This window comes from Lepisma saccharinum, chromosome 13, assembly GCF_977018435.1.
Source record: "Lepisma saccharinum chromosome 13, izLepSacc3.1, whole genome shotgun sequence".
NCBI classification, from domain to species: domain Eukaryota; kingdom Metazoa; phylum Arthropoda; class Insecta; order Zygentoma; family Lepismatidae; genus Lepisma; species Lepisma saccharinum.
This window is the reverse complement of record NC_139241.1, coordinates 59,493,711-59,515,640: the sequence shown is the minus strand read 5'-3', so window position 1 is coordinate 59,515,640 and position 21,930 is coordinate 59,493,711. Positions and strand designations below refer to the sequence as shown.

Sequence of the window (21,930 nt, the reverse complement as noted above, 5' to 3'; positions counted from 1 at the left end):
CCCTGGGGCTGAGGCGCGCAATACAATATTGAACCTATTTAACAAGCGTCTAGCAACATGGAAATACATGCTTACATCACCAAACCTTATCTGCCTAACCTATCAATATAATAGCAGAAATAAGCATGTAAATATGTTCGGCAGGTTAACGTTTGTTTATTAAAGCTATTATATGCCTACGTGGATAGGTTAGGCAGGTCAGGTTTGGTGCCGTTAGCATGTATTTCCATGTTGCTAAGCTCGTCGCTCGTACCTATTTACAACTTAAACTGGATACGTGACACGTCATTTCCTCTTACAGTTTATCTGAACGCAGTGTTATCGATAAAATGTCCAAGCAGCACCGAGTTTTAGAGCGTCTATTATTCGATAAACGTCGCATCTAGACAGTAAAAGTTGCAACATACCTTGCGGGCGTAACGCTACAGCAAACTGAGGCATGGATGGATTGATGATTCATTTAGTTTATTTTCCTTCTGTTTTCTGACACTTTTGGCTAATCGCGAAGATGAGATTGACTGATGAAATGATTGTGATGAAATTGATGAATGGGCATTCACAGAGAACACCCATGATTTGAAACATAATTACTTTCGTCTGTTCCCTCCATACGGTGCTCAACCTATACCACGGATTCGGACCATAACGGTGCGAGAATTCCGCGGGATGATGCTTTAGGTAGCGGCAACTGCCAATTCGGACACGTCCCTATATTATATTTTATAAATTTCTCTGACAAAAGAACAGCGGTTTCCATTATACCAGCCGGATTTGCAACTAGCCGGTGTAAAGCAACGAAATTGTGAGTGGCTTACATCGTTAACTTTCGTGTCCCAAGGTGGCGAACGCTTCTCGCGATATCAAGCAAAGGATAGTCGAATACGTCCTATGTTGCCAAACCATGAGAATTTGTTTGTTTGTCATCACAAGTAGGAATGATTTCAAGGGAGATAGAAAAAAAGACAGATGAAATAAAGGCGGAAGAGAATGCGGGAGGGAAAGGAGGACAATTAAGGACACACACACACACACACAGAGAGAGAGAGAGAGAGAGAGAGAGAGAGAGAGAGAGAGAGAGAGAGAGAGAGAGAGGAAAGAGAAGAGAAAGTAAAGTTCGAGACCGAAAAAGAAAGATCAATAAAGAGGTGAGACACACAAACATACATACATACCTAGGGTGGGGGGGATGTTACGTATACTTATTTTTAGTAATCGTCCTCATTGTGCCATCTTTTCCTGCCTTCGACATTCTTTATTATAAATACTGTGCCAAAGGGAGTTTATGGCCCCCAACAACCCCATTGGGCACGCCACTGAGCGTTTTCCACTCTTGCATCTGGTCAGGACCGTTTCCGGGAAGATTCCATGAATGATTATTGGCACGTGAGAATCCATTCATTTCTGTCGCACTAATACTGATCGGGAAGAAGAAGAAAAATAAATCCCCACCTCCAAAACAGATGGACATTGATCCTCCACTATGCACTCACCTCGGCCGGTCGCTGCTTGATGTAGAGCCAGTCGTCGATGGAAGGGTCGTGGAAGCAAAACCTCTGTGGCTCCTGCGGTATCCTCAAGTCGTCCAGTGACTGTATCCGCCATATTGGACGGGGCACAGCCAGGCATCGAACCAGAGGGTCGTTGTCGTACTTCGGTCGGAGGCGCCTCGGGGTGGCGGTTGGGTTGGGCTTGTTGTGCCTGTTCCACGGGGTGCAGGTACTTTCAAGGTGGAAGCCCGTTGCCATAGACTTGACCTTCCGCAAGGGGGCGTCCACGTCGATGAGCATTGTGCTCCCGCCCATGATACCTGAAAGATAAAACGGTGCAGGCACGTCACAAGGATTATAAAGGTTCCTATCCTGTTCTAAAAATACCAACTATACCAGCGCCGCTGTAGTTCCTGGTGTGCTTGCATTCGGGCAATGTGGTTGGCTCTCACGGGCGCGTGTTTCTGACACGTCACAGCACGCGCATCGGGCAGCTAAGTAGACGAGAATATCAAGGCGATAAGGCCCCGGATAGAGCATATCAATCGCTAAAGCTGTGAAATTCGACACAGAGAAATAGACACCAGAGCAGACGCTAAGAACGAATTAAACCAAGTAAGAGCATGTAAACTAGTACAGTCAACTGCAAAAATAATGGTAGGCAAATTGTCCACCGCTATTTTCATTACCTTTTTTATTCTACATCCTGTGTTGTTTTAAGGAATGAAACTATGTTGGTTCGAAGCAGGTATTGTTCTCTGCTTATTGACGTCATTATTTCAATTCATTGTAATCACATTGTGTAATACAGACAGAATGAAAATGGTGGTGGACAATTCACCTACTGTTTCTTTCGGCGTTGGGTGTACAACACCACAGTTCGCCTTCCGTAAATACGAAAGCACAAGAAACAAGGAAAGGAGGAAAACAAAACATGGAAACAATTGCGGGGATGGAGGTAAGGTGAAAATATATTTACAGAACCAACTTCAGGGGTAAGATATCGATTTGAGGTCAGTTTTTCCTCGAACACGCAATAAACATTGGCATCCGGAGGAGAAGGGGGGTGCTAGAAAAGAACGTGTCTCCTCTTGGAAAAATAATCTCAGTTCTAAAATTTACATTTCACATTTGTATATATTCAGTGTTAATTATTATAAAGAACTGAATTACAGTAGGACTGGTGCAGAACGTTGCAAGAACACGGCAAATTCATACAGAAGCAGTAGTTTGTTTGTTTTTATTTGAATTTTTGTTTCAAGTCTACTTTATGCACAGATAGGCTAATGAGGACTGAACCTACAGTTTAAAGTGGGATCTGAGGCGCTCTGTGCCTCCACCGGATGCGTGGATACTTGCTTAATAAAAGATGGATCACTGTTGACAAGAATTAATTGCAGTTACTGCTGCATAACACAATAAGTAGGCTATATTGAAAAATCATGGAGCAGTTTAAGCTAAGTGTTACTGTTACTTTGATATTATAAACACATGCCTACAATAAACGTGTTTATTAACAGTAACAAGTATTTTACAAATGAGGCTATAATTTTTCGTCACTAAAACCGTAAATAGCTACATGGTCGTTTTTTATTGGAGGCTGCAGGAAAACTAGGAGAGTGGGGGGTGCGTCATTTTATCTTAAACCGCCCCTGTCCATCGATAATAATGGATAAAACATACACTAAATATGTTAATCAAGATTTATTCATTACAATTAATGATTTCATTTGTAGGTCATGACGTCATAGGAGATCAGAACTGCATCTTGCAGTGAACGTAAAGAGCACAGCGCCAGCGAAGCAAGACGGAATGAGCAGTAATCAAATTAGTTCATTAACCTATCTGTAGACAGTTAAGAAGATAATTTACGATCTTTTACATCAAACATCACGTCAGAGAGCGAGGCTACGTGGCCATCGCGAAGTAAAAACATGGCCAAGAAGAAAGAGCGGAGGTTGTAAGTTTAAAAGAGAAAGGGTAGGCCACGAAAGGCAAAGCAACACTATTACAGCTCTGAAAACGGCATTTAACGTCCATTCACAGAGGGCGTAATTGGTGCTTTCGCCACGGCGGCGCTGCCTGTCTGATTATAGTGCCCGAATACTCGGGTAGCTAATGCATGGCGTGGCTTCGACTGTCCTGTTGCGAAAAATCATCGAGAATATGCAAGGGAGTCTGTCGAACATAAAAGTAGGCGGCGCTGATCTCTTTGTTCCAATTCGGTACGTCCACGAACAAAAGTTTCATCTTGGAAATGATCTGGCACAAGACGAACATCTGCATGGTTAATAATGGCCGGAATATTTCTGAACTGGGTAATGAGGTTTCGAAAACAACCGAATCCGGTGGGAGAATCGAGTATCCGCATTCTAAAACGAAAATCCGGTGCCCAGACTGGGAACCGAATATTGGAAACCCACTTGAGGAACCGAGTATCGGAAAGCCGGGTGAGGAACTGAGTATCGGGTACTCGGAACAGAATATCGGAAACCCACATGAGGAACCGAGAATCGGGTACTCGGAACAGAATATCGGAAACCCAAGTAAGGAATTGAGTATCGGGTACCCGGAACCGAGTATCTGGTACCCGGAACAGAGTATCGGAAACTCGGGCGAGGAACCGAGAATCGAGAACCCGGAACCGAATATCGGAAACCCAAGTGAGGAATTGAGAATCGGGTACTGGGATCGAGAATCGGGTACCCGGAACTGAGTATAGGAAACCCGAGTGAGAAACCGAGAATCCTGTACCCGAAACCTAATCAGATACAAACCTGAGAATTGGGCACGTATCCACCATATTTGCTGGGACCCAGATATGGACAAATGCGACCATGCAAGGAGATATGTCACCGAGATCGAGAAATAGACACCTGTAAAAATCGAGACGAGACTTGGTGTCCGAGACTCTTACTTGTTCGACAGTAAACAAAGAACGGGACAGCGTGGTTGCATACGTTCGAGAGAAGGAAACACTTCCTCACGCACGAGAGAATACTCTTTACAAGCCTCACCTCGATTGCTAACTTTGGACTTCCTCATCCACGTCAAAAATCTAACCTCGTCACTTTACTGCAATAAGGTGGTATTTTTTTTTCATCATTAGAGCTCTCACTTTTGGTGCGAGTGGTCCCGGGATCGTTCCCCACCGGTGGTTCCAACATTTCGGTATTGATGACAATTGGGAAGCAATAATATCGGATTCCGGTCTCCCCAGAAAACCGGACAGGGCATGAAACACGCAACCTACAGAGGATTATGGTAGCTTTGGGACCAGGCGACAGATCCTCGCTGACCTACAACATTGTACTACATGCTAGACACACACTGACTTTTATTAATAAGTACCTTCCCAGAAGGTCACCCTTTTTTAAACAAATAATGGTGCAATTAGTTTGGGAATTTGATACTGAAGAATTCATTAAAAATACCGTATATTTCAATTAGAAATTGCTACTTTTACATTATTTTCCACACATTTTCTAGTAATTTACAATTACTGTGTCCTACATATTTAGACAATGTTCTTGTTTGTGCCTTTTCAAGTAATGGTAACTGTATCTAGTTACCTTTGCAAATGAGTAACTGTAAGAGTTACTTTTGAGCAAAGTAACTTACCAAAAACCGGTCCTACTTTTTCCTTATAACGATCTGCCCTTCCCGATGGCGTAGTGGTAACGTTGTCGCCTTGAAATCAAGACGTTCCGGGTTCGATACCTGGTGGAGACACACAGTGGTTCGGATCAAGCACTTTAAACTGTAAGTCCAATCCCAATTGATCTATTAGTGCATAAAAGTGGACTTAAAACTCAAACATAAACTCTTATACAGATCTGATGATGCTACTCATTTCCGGACTTAATCTGCCGACCTCAGTGGCGGAGTGGTTAGATCTTTATGAGTGTCCCTTCATCAGTTCCATCATCACTCATCCTCATCTTCGCGATTAGCCAAAGTGGCAGAAAAGCGAAGCAAAATAAATATATCATATCGAAGCTAGGACTTTATCTACGTCTGTTTTCAAAGTTTCTTTTAAGCCTATACTTTATGCTTACATAGGCTGATCGGGACTGGCCCTATGGCTTAAACTGGGATCCGAACCACTGTAGAATGTGCCTCTACCAGAGATGAAACCACAACGCTATCAGAAAGGTCCTCGTAATGTATACTTCACACTGGCTCTAATACTTTTCTCCAAGTATGTACAACCGAGAAAGAAAAAGCGCAAATTGGACTTAACACGATTAAGAGCCGTTCGATCTTCCTTTTGCAAATAAAAACTCTGAACACATCAATATGGGCACATTATGGTGATTTTATTGAAAGGCCGAAGAACCGAAAAGGAGAACAGCAATTTGCAAAACGAGGAGGAAGAAGAAAAAAACTTGCATACCCACTGTGATGGAGTTGTAAGGTAACTTTTGGGTGGAGATCTCGAGAGAAGTGCTTATACTCTTTGAGTACCCTTGTAATCAGAAGTTCACCCTCAGAGCTGTATCATTTTCTGAAGCATAGCGGTCTTAAGGACTTGTTAAAACCTCCACAGCCCGTGGGCACATGGAAGTTATACCCTGTAAACTAAAGTACATAATTACGTTCCTCTGTTTGACTGGTATATTTAGAGGTTAACAAGGCAACCATTATCTTGCTGGTTCCCCTCGCAAATTGTTTGAAGAGATTTTTCTCCCGAGTAACTATCCTAAATTATGAGGGTATTTAAGGAAAAGATTCTTGACAGGTGTGAAGTTTATTGCGCCCTATTGTTTGCAGGGTTCATTGAGAAGTTGTAAGCTTTAGCTGGTTCTTTTTTGTTGTTTTCGTCTGGCTGTTGCATGCGAAAATGATGATGCAGAACATCCTTTCGGACATTACGATAGCACAGAAAGATTGCTACGAAAGATGAAATTCATAGAGGTGGATCCGTTGGGTGTTTTACATTCAGCAATTTCACGTGACGTTGTCTGGAGGTTCTTGTAACGACACATTACGACAACAGATGGCGTTGATGATTCCTAATTCACTAAATGCTGGGTGGATTATGATAGACAATGTGAACGTAAAAGGAACAGACTAGCAAATTGATCAAATTTTGGAGAACAGCATACAACCCGAAAACTTTCCGGAATTGTAGTAATTTGTGTGAGCAAACATAGTCGACTTTCAGAAGAGAAGGGCAATAAGGCCGGTTCACAAACCGAAAATGAGGCTCGGTGAGGCTCGCCTTAATGGATTTCTCTCGTAAGGCATGAGCCTCATTTTCTGGCAGTGTTGCCAGCTCCTTACTCGAAAAAATCACCAAGGTTTTTTTTTTTGGTTTAACCTAGCCTAAAGCAAGGAGCTGGCAACGTTGCTTGAGGTATATTTTCTTGCAGTGTTGCCAACTCCTCACTCGAAAAAATCACCAAGGTTTTTTTTTGGGTCTAACCTAACCTAAAGCAAGGAGCTGGCAACCTTGCTTGAGGCTTGCCTTACAGCGCATAAAGCAAGGTTGCCAACCCACTGGTACTTTTGCCATAGCCTTTTACAAGAAAAAAAAAGAGAAAGGGAAGAGTTAAACAACCGACAGCTTACCCACAGCCTTTTTTGGTCTAACCTAACCTAAAGCAAGGAGCTGGCAACGTTGCTTGAGGCTTGCCTTACAGCGCATAAAACAAGGTTGCCAACCCACTGGTACTTTTGCCATAGCCTTTTACAAAAAAGAGAGAGAGGAGAGAGAGAGGAGAGAGAGAGAGGAGAGAGAGAGGGAAGAGTTAAACAACCGACAGCTGCCAACACCCACTCTAACCTAACCTAACCTAACCTAACCTAACCTAACCTAACCCAACCTAACCTAACCAGGTCTAACCTAGCCTAAAGCAAGGAGCTGGCAAGTTTACTTAAGACTTGCCTTAGTGCATAAAGCAAGGTTGCCAACCTACTGGTATTTTTGCCATAGCCTTTTACAAAAAAGAGAGAGAAGAGAGAGGGAAGAGTTAAACAACCGACAACCCACCTACAGCTTTTTTTTGTCTAACCTAGCCTCAAGCAAGGGGCTGGCAACTTGCTTGAGGTTTGCTTTACAGCGCATAAAGCAATTTTTGCCAACCTGCATATACTAAACAAAGAGAGCCGGCACTGCTGTAAAAGAGAGAGATGGGTGGATGGTAATATAGTATGTGTGTGCGTATGTGTGTATAATATGTAGCATTATTAACTAGAGTGTGTTGGCAATTTACTTACAACTAAGAAAAATAGAGATGCCAACGTTGGTGTAAGATGAAGAGAGAGAGAGATTTATGGCTGGCAACAGTAACGAGCGAATGCGCCATATCGTAATTTTCCAACTCCGACAATGTTTGTATATCGTGATTTTTGTAAACCTCTCTCGGGGGAACGATGTGTCACACACACACACGCGTGCGCGTGTATTGTGACGCAAGCAAACAGACAAAATAATAATAATTGTTGTTTTTTAGGATTCCTGGCCCCCTGGCGTGGTGCCCAACCAAAAAAAAACGTAAAGGTTTTCCCGTACGGCCTTCGAACGTAAAATTGATTGACGTGCGGGCGAATCTCTTCCGGAATGTTTTTCAATTCGTACATCTGACCATACATGCTATTCATCATCAATTTAGCCGTGTTCTGTTTGGCGTCTATTTCGAGCAGTTTGCCCGGCGGTAAAGTCTTATTGTTTTTAAATTTTTTGATTTTTTACGCAAGGCCATGATCTTGCGTATGCACGTGGCGTTTAGCGTGTCTCGTGAAAATCACACGTGAAGATCAGCTTCCGTACAACCGGCTGGATTTGTAACGCCGCGATAAACATCAACTTCCGTACCGGGCAGAACGCCTGTTCCGGCGTGGAATTTGCGCCACTCCCAAGTTCACGTTGAAAGGGGAGAGGCCAGCTGCTATTTTGGCCATGCACATGCCCTCTTAACTTGCCCCGTAGGACACGTTCTGTTCTCTTACGAGAATTAATATAGTTTGTCATAGAACTCTCCAATTCATGACTTAGCAAAAACAATCTGTTTGCGGATTCATCACGTACGCCTATATGTGAGAAAAAAATATGAATAGAACCTATGCTCGGAAATCGAAAATGGCGACCGGAAGTGGGGTTATCTTGGAAACGGTAAAACTTAGGAAAAATCTGTTTGTGGTTTCATCATGTACACCTATATGTGAGAAAAAGTATGAATAGAACCTATGTTCGGAAATCCAAAATGGCGACCGGAAGTGGGGTTATCTAGGAAACGGTAAGACTTAGGAGAAATCTGTTTGCTGATTCATCACGTACACCTATACGTGAGAAAAAGTATGAATAGAACCTATGCTCGGAAATCCAAAATGGCGACCGGAAGTGGGGTTATCTTGGAAACGGTAAGACTTAGGAGAAATCTGTTTGCGGATTCATCACGTACGCCTATACGTGAATAAAAGTATGAATAGAACCTATGTTCGGAAATCGAAAATGGCGACCGGAAGTGGGGTTATCTTGGAAACGGTAAAACTTAGGAAAAATCTGTTTGCGGATTCATCATGTACACCTATACGTGAGAAAAAGTATGAATAGAACCTATGTTCGGAAATCCAAAATGGCGACCGGAAGTGGGGTTATCTTGGAAACGGTAAAACTTAGGAAAAATCTGTTTGGTGATTCGTCACGTACACCTATACGTGGGAAAAAAATATGAATAGAACCTATGTTCGGAAATCCAAAATGGCGACCGGAAGTGGGATTATCTTGGAAACGGTAAGACTTAGGAGAAATCTTTTTGCGGATTTTTCATGTACACCTATACGTGAGAAAAAGTATGAATAGAACCTATGCTCGGAAATCGAAAATGGCGACCGGAAGTGGGATTATCTTGGAAACGGTAAGACTTAGGAGAAATCTGTTTGCAGATTCGTCACGTACGCCTATATGTGAGTAAAATATGAATAGAACCTATGTTCGGAAATCGAAAATAGCGACCGGAAGTGGCGTTATCTTGGAAACGGTAAGACTTAGGAGAAATCTGTTTGCGGATTCATCACGTACGCCTATATGTGAGAAAAAGTATGAATAGAACCTATGCTCGGAAATCCAAAATGGCGACCGGAAGTGGGGTTATCTTGGAAACGGTAAGACTTAAAAAAAATCTGTTTTCGGATTCATCACGTACGCCTATACGTGAGTAAAATATGAATAGAACCTATGCTCGGAAATCGAAAATAGCGACCGGAAATAGGGTTATCTTGGAAACGGCAAGACTTAGAAAAAATATGTTTGCTGATTCATCATGTACGTCTATACGTGAGTAAAAATATGAATAGAACCTATGTTCGGAAATTTGAACGAAGCGAACAGAGAGATCGAATACGACGTGGACGTAGGGGACGGGTTTGTTCATCCTCACAGAGCAGACCTCTACCTTGAATTCGACGTGGTGAAGAAGAAAAGCGGATACGCGTTTCCCGCAGCAGCAAATTTGATACTCGTGGACAACTTCGTGCCTCACCTGTTCTCGCAGGTGGAGGTGAGGAAACACAACACCGTCATCGACAGAATAGATTATCCAGGCATCACGTCGACGGCGGTGGGAACGTTGAAATTATCCAAAACGGACGCAGCGTACTACCAGGCCGGGGGATTCGAAGCCGGGACCAAAATATCGACGAGAAGTCACACGGTGCTCTTTCCCATGCGTTTGCTTCCGGGATTCTTCTCGGACTACAAGGAGATTATGTGGAAGGGAGGACTGCGCGTTACGTTTCGAAGAGCTGCCAACAACAACGACGCACTGATGCACTGATGCGACGCAGTTCAACAACATACAGTTCGACATGCCAGATTTCATCGTAGTGCTTTTTCAGACCGGGAGGGACAAAAATCAGGAAAAAGATTCCAGCAAGTTTGACGACTGCAAAATCAAAAATGTTTATCTGAAGAACAGTAGAAACGAAGTGTTTCCGCACGAGAATTACAACCTCGACGTGACCAAAAACGATTACCTCAAACTTTACGAAGCGTTCTCGGCTTACAAACGCGTGACCGAGGGAAGCGTGGACATGTACTACACGCCCAGCGAATTCAAAGCACGGAGACCCATGACCGTCATCAACACATCTAAGAGAAAGAAGGTTGTGGTTAACGATCGAACCAACATCAAGATCGTCTGCGAGTTTCACGATGCCTTGCCCGAGGATATCCTATGTAGTGGAACGTGGAGAGAAACCTTGGTGATTTTTTTGAGTAAGATGTTGGCAACACTGCGAGAAAATAAGGCTTATGCCTTACAAGAGCAAACTATTAAGGCGAGCCTCACCGAGCCTTATTTTCGGTCGCAGAATTCTCCATTTGGGTCTACTAATGTTGCCAACTCACTAGGCCGTATTAATATTGCGCGCTCAAGCATGATTTAATTTTATTATATTTTCAGATTGACCACAAAACAAGGTGTTGACAGGCAGTGTGTATATATATTGTAAGAAGATGTTTTATTATCAACCTCCACTTCTTGCAGTACATCCTGGACACAGCGTTGCAGGTTAACAAAGGATTTTTGGTCAGTATATATTTTTTTTATTAAAACTGTTCGGTTACTCGCTCGTTCCTGGCATCATACACAAAAGTTTTCTCCGCGATGAGGATGACGCTACACAGAGTGTCGGCAGGCAAGGCATCGTGGAACTCGCACACAATCTTGATGTTGGTGCGATCGTTAACAACCACCTGCTTTCTTTTAGATGTGTTGATGAGGAACATGGGTCTGCGAGCTATGAACTCGTTTGGATTGTAGTACACGTCCACGTTACCGGAAGTCACTCGTTTGTAAGCTGTGTACGCCTCGTACAGTTTCAGGTAGTCCTCTTCTGCGATGTTTAGGTTGTAGTTCTCACGTGGGAAAACTTCGTTCCTGCCATTTTTGAGGTAAATGTTCTTAATCTTGCAGTTGTCGAACTGGCTTGAATTTTTCTCCTGATTGTTACCTCTTCTTGTCTGGAAGAGTACGACTGCAAACTCGGGCGTGTCGTACCGAATGTTGTTGAATTGCGTGGTTACGTCAAATTCGAAATGATTGCCGGAAGCAGGTTTTTGCACACACTGGTAGCCATAAAACTGAATGGACACTTGAGGATTCTTCAGGATGTCGGCTTTGTACTTGAGAGCATAGTTTGATTCGTATTCTACCACTGGCACGCGCAGCTCCATGGACCTTACAATACACTTGGCAGCGTCGGGTAGTGTGTTGGGAAGCAAGGTAGTCCCGTCCGGGCCCAAAGTGCTGTATCGCATCAGTGCGTCGTTGTCGTTGGCAGCTCTGCGAAAAGTAACACGCAAACCACCCTTCCACATGATCTCCTTGTAGTCCGAGAAGAAACCGGGCAGCAGACGCATGGGAAACAGTACTGTGTGACTTTGAGTTTTGATTTTTGTACCTGCTTCGAATCCCCCTGCCTGGTAGTATGCTGCATCGGTCTTGGAGAGTTTCAGTGTTCCCACGGCAGTCGAGGTAATCCCGGGGTAGTCAACCCTATCGATGACGGTGCCGTGTTTTCTAACTTCCACCTGCGAGAATAGGTACGGCACAAAATTATCTACGAGTCTTAGGTTTGCGTTGGCAAGAAATGCTTCGCTGTTGTCTCTCTTCACTACATCAAACTTGACGTACAAATCAGCTCTGTGAGGGTGAATGAATCCATCCCCGACGTCCACATCGTATTCTATCTCTCGATTCGCTTCGTTAAGGATGGCAAACGTGCGACGGTTGGGAGGGAAGGACTGCAACTCGTAACTTTCGATTTGTTCCATGATGGCTATTTATTATATGTTAATCTCCACGACGGCAGTGGTCGCGGCTCCTGCAAAATCAACCACCTCCCTCTTCTTGTTTGTCACTGCTAATTCTATGTTGTCTATGCGATTACAAGATACAGGAAAGTATATCGGTGGGGAGGGCGTGTAGATAATTGGCTCCATGAACTCAGAGTTTGGTTTGAACGTAGCGATAATACCTGTCTGCATGTGACTCCCTGGGATGCCGTCAGAGGATTTGGTGATCATACCTTGATCATTTTTTTACAGAGCAGTTCGGGTAGGTTGTTATTTATAGACCCCACCCTATTTTTTTTTGTTTTGTGTTCATGGCGATGGTCGTACCTAATGCGGCGACCCGTTCGCCCAGCGAGATGTCTCTGCTGACGAGTCCCCCGAAAGCTGCGTGCTCTAACTTTCTGTCAGCATCATGACGTACATCGAGATCGGTATTGGTATTGTAGGCAATATCGTGATCCTTGCATGCAGCATCCAGGGGATTCACACTCTTGTCGCCTTTTTTAGTCGCTGTTCGAGTTTGGTACCGGGGCCGCGGTACTGGTAACCTGGCAAGTGTATCTTGAAGGGTAGCTTGTTGATGATGTCGTTCACGAGACCTCGACCTTCGGCCACGTTCCAAAATTTCGGAGGTAGGGTGTTGATGATTTTGATGAGGTACCCTATGCTTTTGTCGTCATTCACAATGAAGTTGGCAAGCTTGGAGCTAACCATGTCCACAATTCCTACCTTCTCGTTGCGAAAGTTGCTGTTGCCTGCATTCTCCTCTCCTGCAATAACCAACAACCTGTCTATGAGCTTGCGCACGTCGTCAACCCACACAAGCTCTTTGGGCAGGTTGTTGTAGAGTTTGACGCCGCTGCCTGTTTTGACCTGGTTCCATATCGGCTTGATGAGGTTCTTGTATTTTTCGCCGCTGCTAGATTTGACGCGATTCTGCGTAGCGTCGTTGTTTTGGTACAAGGCATCCGTCATGATCAAAATTTCCTTGTAATTTTGGTAATCTTCGTCTGTGTAATCTCTTGGTTGCTTTTTTTGGTGATGAGTTCCCACAGTCCAACCGTACCAAGATACCTGTTCCAGCTGTTTTTCTCACCCAAATTGACTTTCACGTTGTCACCCTCGAACGTGACTTTCGATTTTTCGATTTTCCAAACCACGCCCTCGTTGAGTTCCATGGTTGGGTACAATCCGAAAACCTCGTCTTTCTCGAACTAAACTCAACGGCCTGTTGATCAATCAATTTTCGGAACGTTGCTCTTCTTGCTGGAACAGTGACGATTTCGGATTCGCGACGATCGACATGACGAGGAAACCCAACGACGGAAAATACAGAAACAAAATTAACGACTTTCTAAACGTTGCAACGTTGAGAGAAACGTTTCTCTCAACGTTGCAACGTTTAGAAAGTCGTTAATTTTGTTTCTGTATTTTCCGTCGTTGGGTTTCCTCGTCATGTCGATCGTCGCGAATCCGAAATCGTCACTGTTCCAGCAAGAAGAGCAACGTTCCGAAAATTGATTGATCAACAGGCCGTTGAGTTTAGTTCGAGAAAGACGAGGTTTTCGGATTGTACCCAACCATGGAACTCAACGAGGGCGTGGTTTGGAAAATCGAAAAATCGAAAGTCACGTTCGAGGGTGACAACGTGAAAGTCAATTTGGGTGAGAAAAACAGCTGGAACAGGTATCTTGGTACGGTTGGACTGTGGGAACTCATCACCAAAAAAAGCAACCAAGAGATTACACAGACGAAGATTACCAAAATTACAAGGAAATTTTGATCATGACGGATGCCTTGTACCAAAACAACGACGCTACGCAGAATCGCGTCAAATCTAGCAGCGGCGAAAAATACAAGAACCTCATCAAGCCGATATGGAACCAGGTCAAAACAGGCAGCGGCGTCAAACTCTACAACAACCTGCCCAAAGAGCTTGTGTGGGTTGACGACGTGCGCAAGCTCATAGACAGGTTGTTGGTTATTGCAGGAGAGGAGAATGCAGGCAACAGCAACTTTCGCAACGAGAAGGTAGGAATTGTGGACATGGTTAGCTCCAAGCTTGCCAACTTCATTGTGAATGACGACAAAAGCATAGGGTACCTCATCAAAATCATCAACACCCTACCTCCGAAATTTTGGAACGTGGCCGAAGGTCGAGGTCTCGTGAACGACATCATCAACAAGCTACCCTTCAAGATACACTTGCCAGGTTACCAGTACCGCGGCCCCGGTACCAAACTCGAACAGCGACTAAAAAAGGCGACAAGAGTGTGAATCCCCTGGATGCTGCATGCAAGGATCACGATATTGCCTACAATACCAATACCGATCTCGATGTACGTCATGATGCTGACAGAAAGTTAGAGCACGCAGCTTTCGGGGGACTCGTCAGCAGAGACATCTCGCTGGGCGAACGGGTCGCCGCATTAGGTACGACCATCGCCATGAACACAAAACAAAAAAAAATAGGGTGGGGTCTATAAATAACAACCTACCCGAACTGCTCTGTAAAAAAATGATCAAGGTATGATCACCAAATCCTCTGACGGCATCCCAGGGAGTCACATGCAGACAGGTATTATCGCTACGTTCAAACCAAACTCTGAGTTCATGGAGCCAATTATCTACACGCCCTCCCCACCGATATACTTTCCTGTATCTTGTAATCGCATAGACAACATAGAATTAGCAGTGACAAACAAGAAGAGGGAGGTGGTTGATTTTGCAGGAGCCGCGACCACTGCCGTCGTGGAGATTAACATATAATAAATAGCCATCATGGAACAAATCGAAAGTTACGAGTTGCAGTCCTTCCCTCCCAACCGTCGCACGTTTGCCATCCTTAACGAAGCGAATCGAGAGATAGAATACGATGTGGACGTCGGGGATGGATTCATTCACCCTCACAGAGCTGATTTGTACGTCAAGTTTGATGTAGTGAAGAGAGACAACAGCGAAGCATTTCTTGCCAACGCAAACCTAAGACTCGTAGATAATTTTGTGCCGTACCTATTCTCGCAGGTGGAAGTTAGAAAACACGGCACCGTCATCGATAGGGTTGACTACCCCGGGATTACCTCGACTGCCGTGGGAACACTGAAACTCTCCAAGACCGATGCAGCATACTACCAGGCAGGGGGATTCGAAGCAGGTACAAAAATCAAAACTCAAAGTCACACAGTACTGTTTCCCATGCGTCTGCTGCCCGGTTTCTTCTCGGACTACAAGGAGATCATGTGGAAGGGTGGTTTGCGTGTTACTTTTCGCAGAGCTGCCAACGACAACGACGCACTGATGCGATACAGCACTTTGGGCCCGGACGGGACTACCTTGCTTCCCAACACACTACCCGACGCTGCCAAGTGTATTGTAAGGTCCATGGAGCTGCGCGTGCCAGTGGTAGAATACGAATCAAACTATGCTCTCAAGTACAAAGCCGACATCCTGAAGAATCCTCAAGTGTCCATTCAGTTTTATGGCTACCAGTGTGTGCAAAAACCTGCTTCCGGCAATCATTTCGAATTTGACGTAACCACGCAATTCAACAACATTCGGTACGACACGCCCGAGTTTGCAGTCGTACTCTTCCAGACAAGAAGAGGTAACAATCAGGAGAAAAATTCAAGCCAGTTCGACAACTGCAAGATTAAGAACATTTACCTCAAAAATGGCAGGAACGAAGTTTTCCCACGTGAGAACTACAACCTAAACATCGCAGAAGAGGACTACCTGAAACTGTACGAGGCGTACACAGCTTACAAACGAGTGACTTCCGGTAACGTGGACGTGTACTACAATCCAAACGAGTTCATAGCTCGCAGACCCATGTTCCTCATCAACACATCTAAAAGAAAGCAGGTGGTTGTTAACGATCGCACCAACATCAAGATTGTGTGCGAGTTCCACGATGCCTTGCCTGCCGACACTCTGTGTAGCGTCATCCTCATCGCGGAGAAAACTTTTGTGTATGATGCCAGGAACGAGCGAGTAACCGAACAGTTTTAATAAAAAAAATATATACTGACCAAAATCCTTTGTTAACCTGCAACGCTGTGTCCAGGATGTACTGCAAGAAGTGGAGGTTGATAATAAAACATCTTCTTACAATATATATACACACTGCCTGTCAACACCTTGTTTTGTGGTCAATCTGAAAATATAATAAAATTAAATCATGCTTGAGCGCGCAATATTAATACGGCCTAGTGAGTTGGCAACATTAGTAGACCCAAATGGAGAATTCTGCGACCGAAAATAAGGCTCGGTGAGGCTCGCCTTAATAGTTTGCTCTTGTAAGGCATAAGCCTTATTTTCTCGCAGTGTTGCCAACATCTTACTCAAAAAAATCACCAAGGTTTCTCTCCACGTTCCACTACATAGGATATCCTCGGGCAAGGCATCGTGAAACTCGCAGACGATCTTGATGTTGGTTCGATCGTTAACCACAACCTTCTTTCTCTTAGATGTGTTGATGACGGTCATGGGTCTCCGTGCTTTGAATTCGCTGGGCGTGTAGTACATGTCCACGCTTCCCTCGGTCACGCGTTTGTAAGCCGAGAACGCTTCGTAAAGTTTGAGGTAATCGTTTTTGGTCACGTCGAGGTTGTAATTCTCGTGCGGAAACACTTCGTTTCTACTGTTCTTCAGATAAACATTTTTGATTTTGCAGTCGTCAACTTGCTGGAATCTTTTTCCTGATTTTTGTCCCTCCGGTCTGAAAAGCACTACGATGAAATCTGGCATGTCGAACTGTATGTTGTTGAACTGCGTCGCATCAGTGCATCAGTGCGTCGTTGTTGTTGGCAGCTCTTCGAAACGTAACGCGCAGTCCTCCCTTCCACATAATCTCCTTGTAGTCCGAGAAGAATCCCGGAAGCAAACGCATGGAAAGAGCACCGTGTGACTTCTCGTCGATATTTGGTCCCGGCTTCGAATCCCCGGCCTGGTAGTACGCTGCGTCCGTTTTGGATAATTTCAACGTTCCCACCGCCGTCGACGTGATGCCTGGATAATCTATTCTGTCGATGACGGTGTTGTGTTTCCTCACCTCCACCTGCGAGAACAGGTGAGGCACGAAGTTGGTCCACGAGTATCAAATTTGCTGCTGCGGGAAACGCGTATCCGCTTTTCTTCTTCACCACGTCGAATTCAAGGTAGAGGTCTGCTCTGTGAGGATGAACAAACCCGTCCCCTACGTCCACGTCGTATTCGATCTCTCTGTTCGCTTCGTTCAAATTTCCGAACATAGGTTCTATTCATATTTTTACTCACGTATAGACGTACATGATGAATCAGCAAACATATTTTTTCTAAGTCTTGCCGTTTCCAATCCAAGATAACCCTATTTCCACTCACCATTTTCGATTTCCGAGCATAGGTTCTATTCATATTTTACTCACGTATAGGCGTACGTGATGAATCACCAAACAGATTTCTCCTAAGTCTTACCGTTTCCAAGATAACCCCACTTCCGGTCGCTATTTTCGATTTCCGAACATAGGTTCTATTCATACTTTTTCTCACATATAGGTGTACGTGATGAATCCGCAAACAGATTTCTCCTAAGTCTTACCGTTTCCAAGATAACCCCACTTCCGGTCGCTATTTTCGATTTCCGAACATAGGTTCTATTCATACTTTTTCTCACGTATAGGTGTACGTGATGAATCAGCAAACAGATTTCTCCTAAGTCTTACCGTTTCCAAGATAACGCCACTTCCGGTCGCCATTTTCGATTTCCGAGCATAGGTTCTATTCATACTTTTTCTCACATATAGGCGTACGTGATGAATCCGCAAACAGATTTTTCCTAAGTTTTACTGTTTCCTAGATAACCCCACTTCCGGTCGCTATTTTGGATTTCCGAGCATAGGTTCTATTCATACTTTTACTCACGTATAGGCGTACGTGATGAATCCGCAAACAGATTTTTCCTAAGTTTTACCGTTTCCAAGATAACGCCACTTCCGGTCGCCATTTTGAATTTCCGAGCATAGGTTCTATTCATACTTTTTCTCACATATAGGCGTACGTGATGAATCCGCAAACAGATTTCTCCTAAGTCTCGCCGTTTCCAAGATAACGCCACTTCCGGTCGCCATTTTGGATTTCCGAGCATAGGTTCTATTCATACTTTTTCTCACATATAGGTGTACGTGATGAATCCGCAAACAGATTTCTCCTAAGTCTTACCGTTTCCAAGATAATGCCACTTCCGGTCGCCATTTTGGATTTCCGAACATAGGTTCTATTCATACTTTTACTCACGTATAGGTGTACGTGACGAATCTGCAAACAGATTTCTTCTAAGTCTTGCCGTTTCCAAGATAACGCCACTTCCGGTCGCCATTTTGGATTTCCGAACATAGGTTCTATTCATACTTTTTCTCACGTATAGGCGTACGTGATGAATCCGCAAACAGAATTTTCCTAAGTTTTACCGTTTCCAAGATAACCCCACTTCCGGTTGCCATTTTGGATTTCCGAACATAGGTTCTATTCATACTTTTACTCACGTATAGGTGTACATGACGAATCCGCAAACAGATTCTTGCTAAGTTTTACCGTTTCCAAGATAACCCCACTTCCGGTCGCCATTTTGGATTTCCGAACATAGGTTCTATTCATACTTTTACTCACGTATAGGTGTACGTGATGAATCACCAAACAGATTTTTTGCTAAGTCATGAATTGGAGGGTTCTATGACAAACTATATTAATTCTCGTAAGAGAACAGAACGTGTCCTACGGGGCAAGTTAAGGGGGCATGTGCATGGCCAAAGTAGCAGCTGGCCTCTCCCCTTTCAACATGAACTTGGGAGTGGCACGAATTCCACGCCGCCGGAACAGGCATTCTGCCCGGTACGGAAGTTAATGTTTATCGCGGCGTTACAAATCCAGCCGGCTGTACGGAAGCTGATCTTCACGTGTATTTTTCACGAGACACGCTAAACGCCACGTGCATACGCAAGATCATGGCCTTGCGTAAAAAATCAAAAAATTTAAAAACAATAAGACTTTACCGCCGGGCAAACTGCTCGAAATGGACGCCAAACAGAACACGGCTAAATTGATGATGAATAGCATGTATGGTCAGATGTACGAATTGAAAAACATTCCGGAAGAGATTCGCCCGCACGTCAATCAATTCTACGTTCGAAGGCCGTACGGGAAAACCTTTACGTTTTTGGTTGGGCACCACGCCAGGGGGGCCAGGAATCCTAAAAAACAACAATTATTATTATTTTGTCTGTTTGCTTGCGTCACAATACACGCGCACGCGTGTGTGTGTGTGTGTGTGGCACATCGTTCCCCCGAGAGAGGTTTACAAAAGTCACGATATACAAACATTGGCCCCCGGGAGTTGGAAAATTACGATATGGCGCATTCACTCATTACTGTTGTCAGCCATAAATCTCTTTCTCTTTTCATCTTACGGCAACGTTGGCATCTCTATTTTTTTTAGTTGTAAGTAAATTGCCAACACACTCTAGTTAATAATGCTACATATTATACGCACACACGCACGCACATACTATATTACCATCCACCCATATCTCTCTCTCTCTTTTACGGCAGTACATATTTGTTGCCGGCTCTCTTTGTTTAGTATATGTAGGTTGGCAAAAATTGCTTTATGCACTGTAAAGCAAACCTCAAGCAAATTGCCAGCCCCTTGCTTTAGGCTAGGTTAGACCAAAAAAAAGCTGTAGGTGGGCTGTCGGTTGTTTAACTCTTCCCTCTCTCTTCTTCTCTCTCTTTTTTGTAAAAGGCTATGGCAAAAATACCGGTAGGTTGGCAACCTTGCTTTATGCACTGTAAGGCAAGTCTTAAGTAAAATTGCCAGCTCCTTGCTTTAGGCTAGGTTAGACCTGGTTAGGTTAGGTTGGGTTAGGTTAGGTTAGGTTTGAGTAGGTTAGGTTAGGTTAGGTTTGAGTAGGTTAGGTTAGGTTAGGTTAGAGTAGGTTAGGTTAGGTTAGGTTAGGTTTGAGTAGGTTAGGTTAGGTTAGGTTTGAGTAGGTTAGGTTAGGTTAGGTTAGAGTAGGTTAGGTTAGGTTAGGTTAGGTTAGAGTAGGTTAGGTTAGGTTAGGTTAGGTTAGGTTAGAGTAGGTTAGGTTAGGTTAGGTTAGGTTAGGTTAGGTTAGAGTAGGTTAGGTTAGGTTAGGTTAGGTTAGGTTAGAGTAGGTTAGGTTAGGTTAGGTTAGGTTAGGTTAGGTTAGGTTAGAGTAGGTTAGGGTGGGTGTTGGCAGCTGTTGGTTGTTTAACTCTTCCCTCTCTCTCCTCTTTTTTTTGTAAAAAGCTATGGCAAAAATACCAGTAGGTTGGCAACCTTGTTTTATGCACTGTAAGGCAAGCCTCAAGCAAGATTGCCAGCTCCTTGCTTTAGGCTAGGTTAGACCAAGAAAAAAAAACCTTGGTGATTTTTTTCGAGTAAAATATTGGCAACACTGCGAGAAAATGGAGCTCATGCCTTACAAGAAAACCATTAAGGCGATTTTTATTTGATGACGTTGAACCCGTGTAGTGTTCCCATCCACCCATCTCTCTCTCTTTTACGGCGGTGCCGGCTCTCTTTGTTTAGTATATGCAGGTTGGCAAAAATTGCTTTATGCACTGTAAAGCAAACCTCAAGCAAATTGCCAGCCCCTTGCTTTAGGTTAGGTTAGACAAAAAAAAGCTGTAGGTGGGCTGTCGGTTGTTTAACTCTTCCCTCTCTCTTCTTCTCTCTCTTTTTTGTAAAAGGCTATGGCAAAAATACCGGTAGGTTGGCAACCTTGCTTTATGCACTAAGGCAAGTCTTAAGTAAACTTGCCAGCTCCTTGCTTTAGGCTAGGTTAGACCTGGTTAGGTTAGGTTGGGTTAGGTTAGGTTAGGTTAGGTTAGGTTAGGTTAGAGTGGGTGTTGGCAGCTGTCGGTTGTTTAACTCTTCCCTCTCCTCTCTCCTCTCTTTCTCCTCTCTCTCTTTTTTGTAAAAGGCTATGGCAAAAGTACCAGTAGGTTGGCAACCTTGCTTTATGCGCTGTAACGCAAGCCTCAAGCAAGGTTGCCAGCTCCTTGCTTCATGCACTGTAACGCAAGTCTCAAGCAACGTTGCCAGCTCCTTGCTTTAGGCTAGGTTAAACCCCAAAAACAACCTTGGTGATTTTTTCGAGTAAAATATTGGCAACACTGCCAGAAAATAAGGCTCGTGCCTTACAAGAACAATCCATTAAGGCGAGCCTCAAGCAAGATTGCCAGCTCCTTGCTTTAGGCTAGGTTAAACCCCCAAAAAAAACCTTGGTGATTTTTTCGAGTAAGGAGCTGGCAACACTGCCAGAAAATGGAGCTCATGCCTTACGAGAGAAATCCATTAAGGCGAGCTCCACCGAGCTCCATTTTCGGTTTGTGAACTCTCTTTTTACCCCTTCTAATCAGAGACAACGAGCAACGTGTGCGAGATTTGCTGAACGCGTTCAGGCGTGTCAGTGTGCGGTTTATCGTGGATACGCTAGGACTCGATAAAATGGTTGTTCACAAAATCATCACCGAGGATCTTGGGATGAGAAAAATTTGCGCCAAGCTCGTCCCGAAAGTTTTGACGAACGAGCAATTGCACAACCGCGCGGTCGTGTCGCAAGATCTTTTGGAACGCATTGAAGA

The 21,930-nt window shown here is 44.1% G+C and overlaps 1 protein-coding gene across 1 annotated transcript in view; it reads right to left on the bottom strand.

Moving 5' to 3' along the window:
* Positions 1 to 21,930, bottom strand: part of LOC145997326 (WD repeat-containing protein on Y chromosome-like) — a 151,710-nt gene that overhangs the window by 111,474 nt on the left and 18,306 nt on the right. The window contains exon 2 of the mRNA XM_083134243.1: positions 1,491 to 1,807. Coding sequence (XP_082990369.1) covers positions 1,491 to 1,802 — 312 coding nt within the window. The 5' untranslated portion in view covers positions 1,803 to 1,807. The remainder of the gene's footprint in view (positions 1 to 1,490; positions 1,808 to 21,930) is intronic.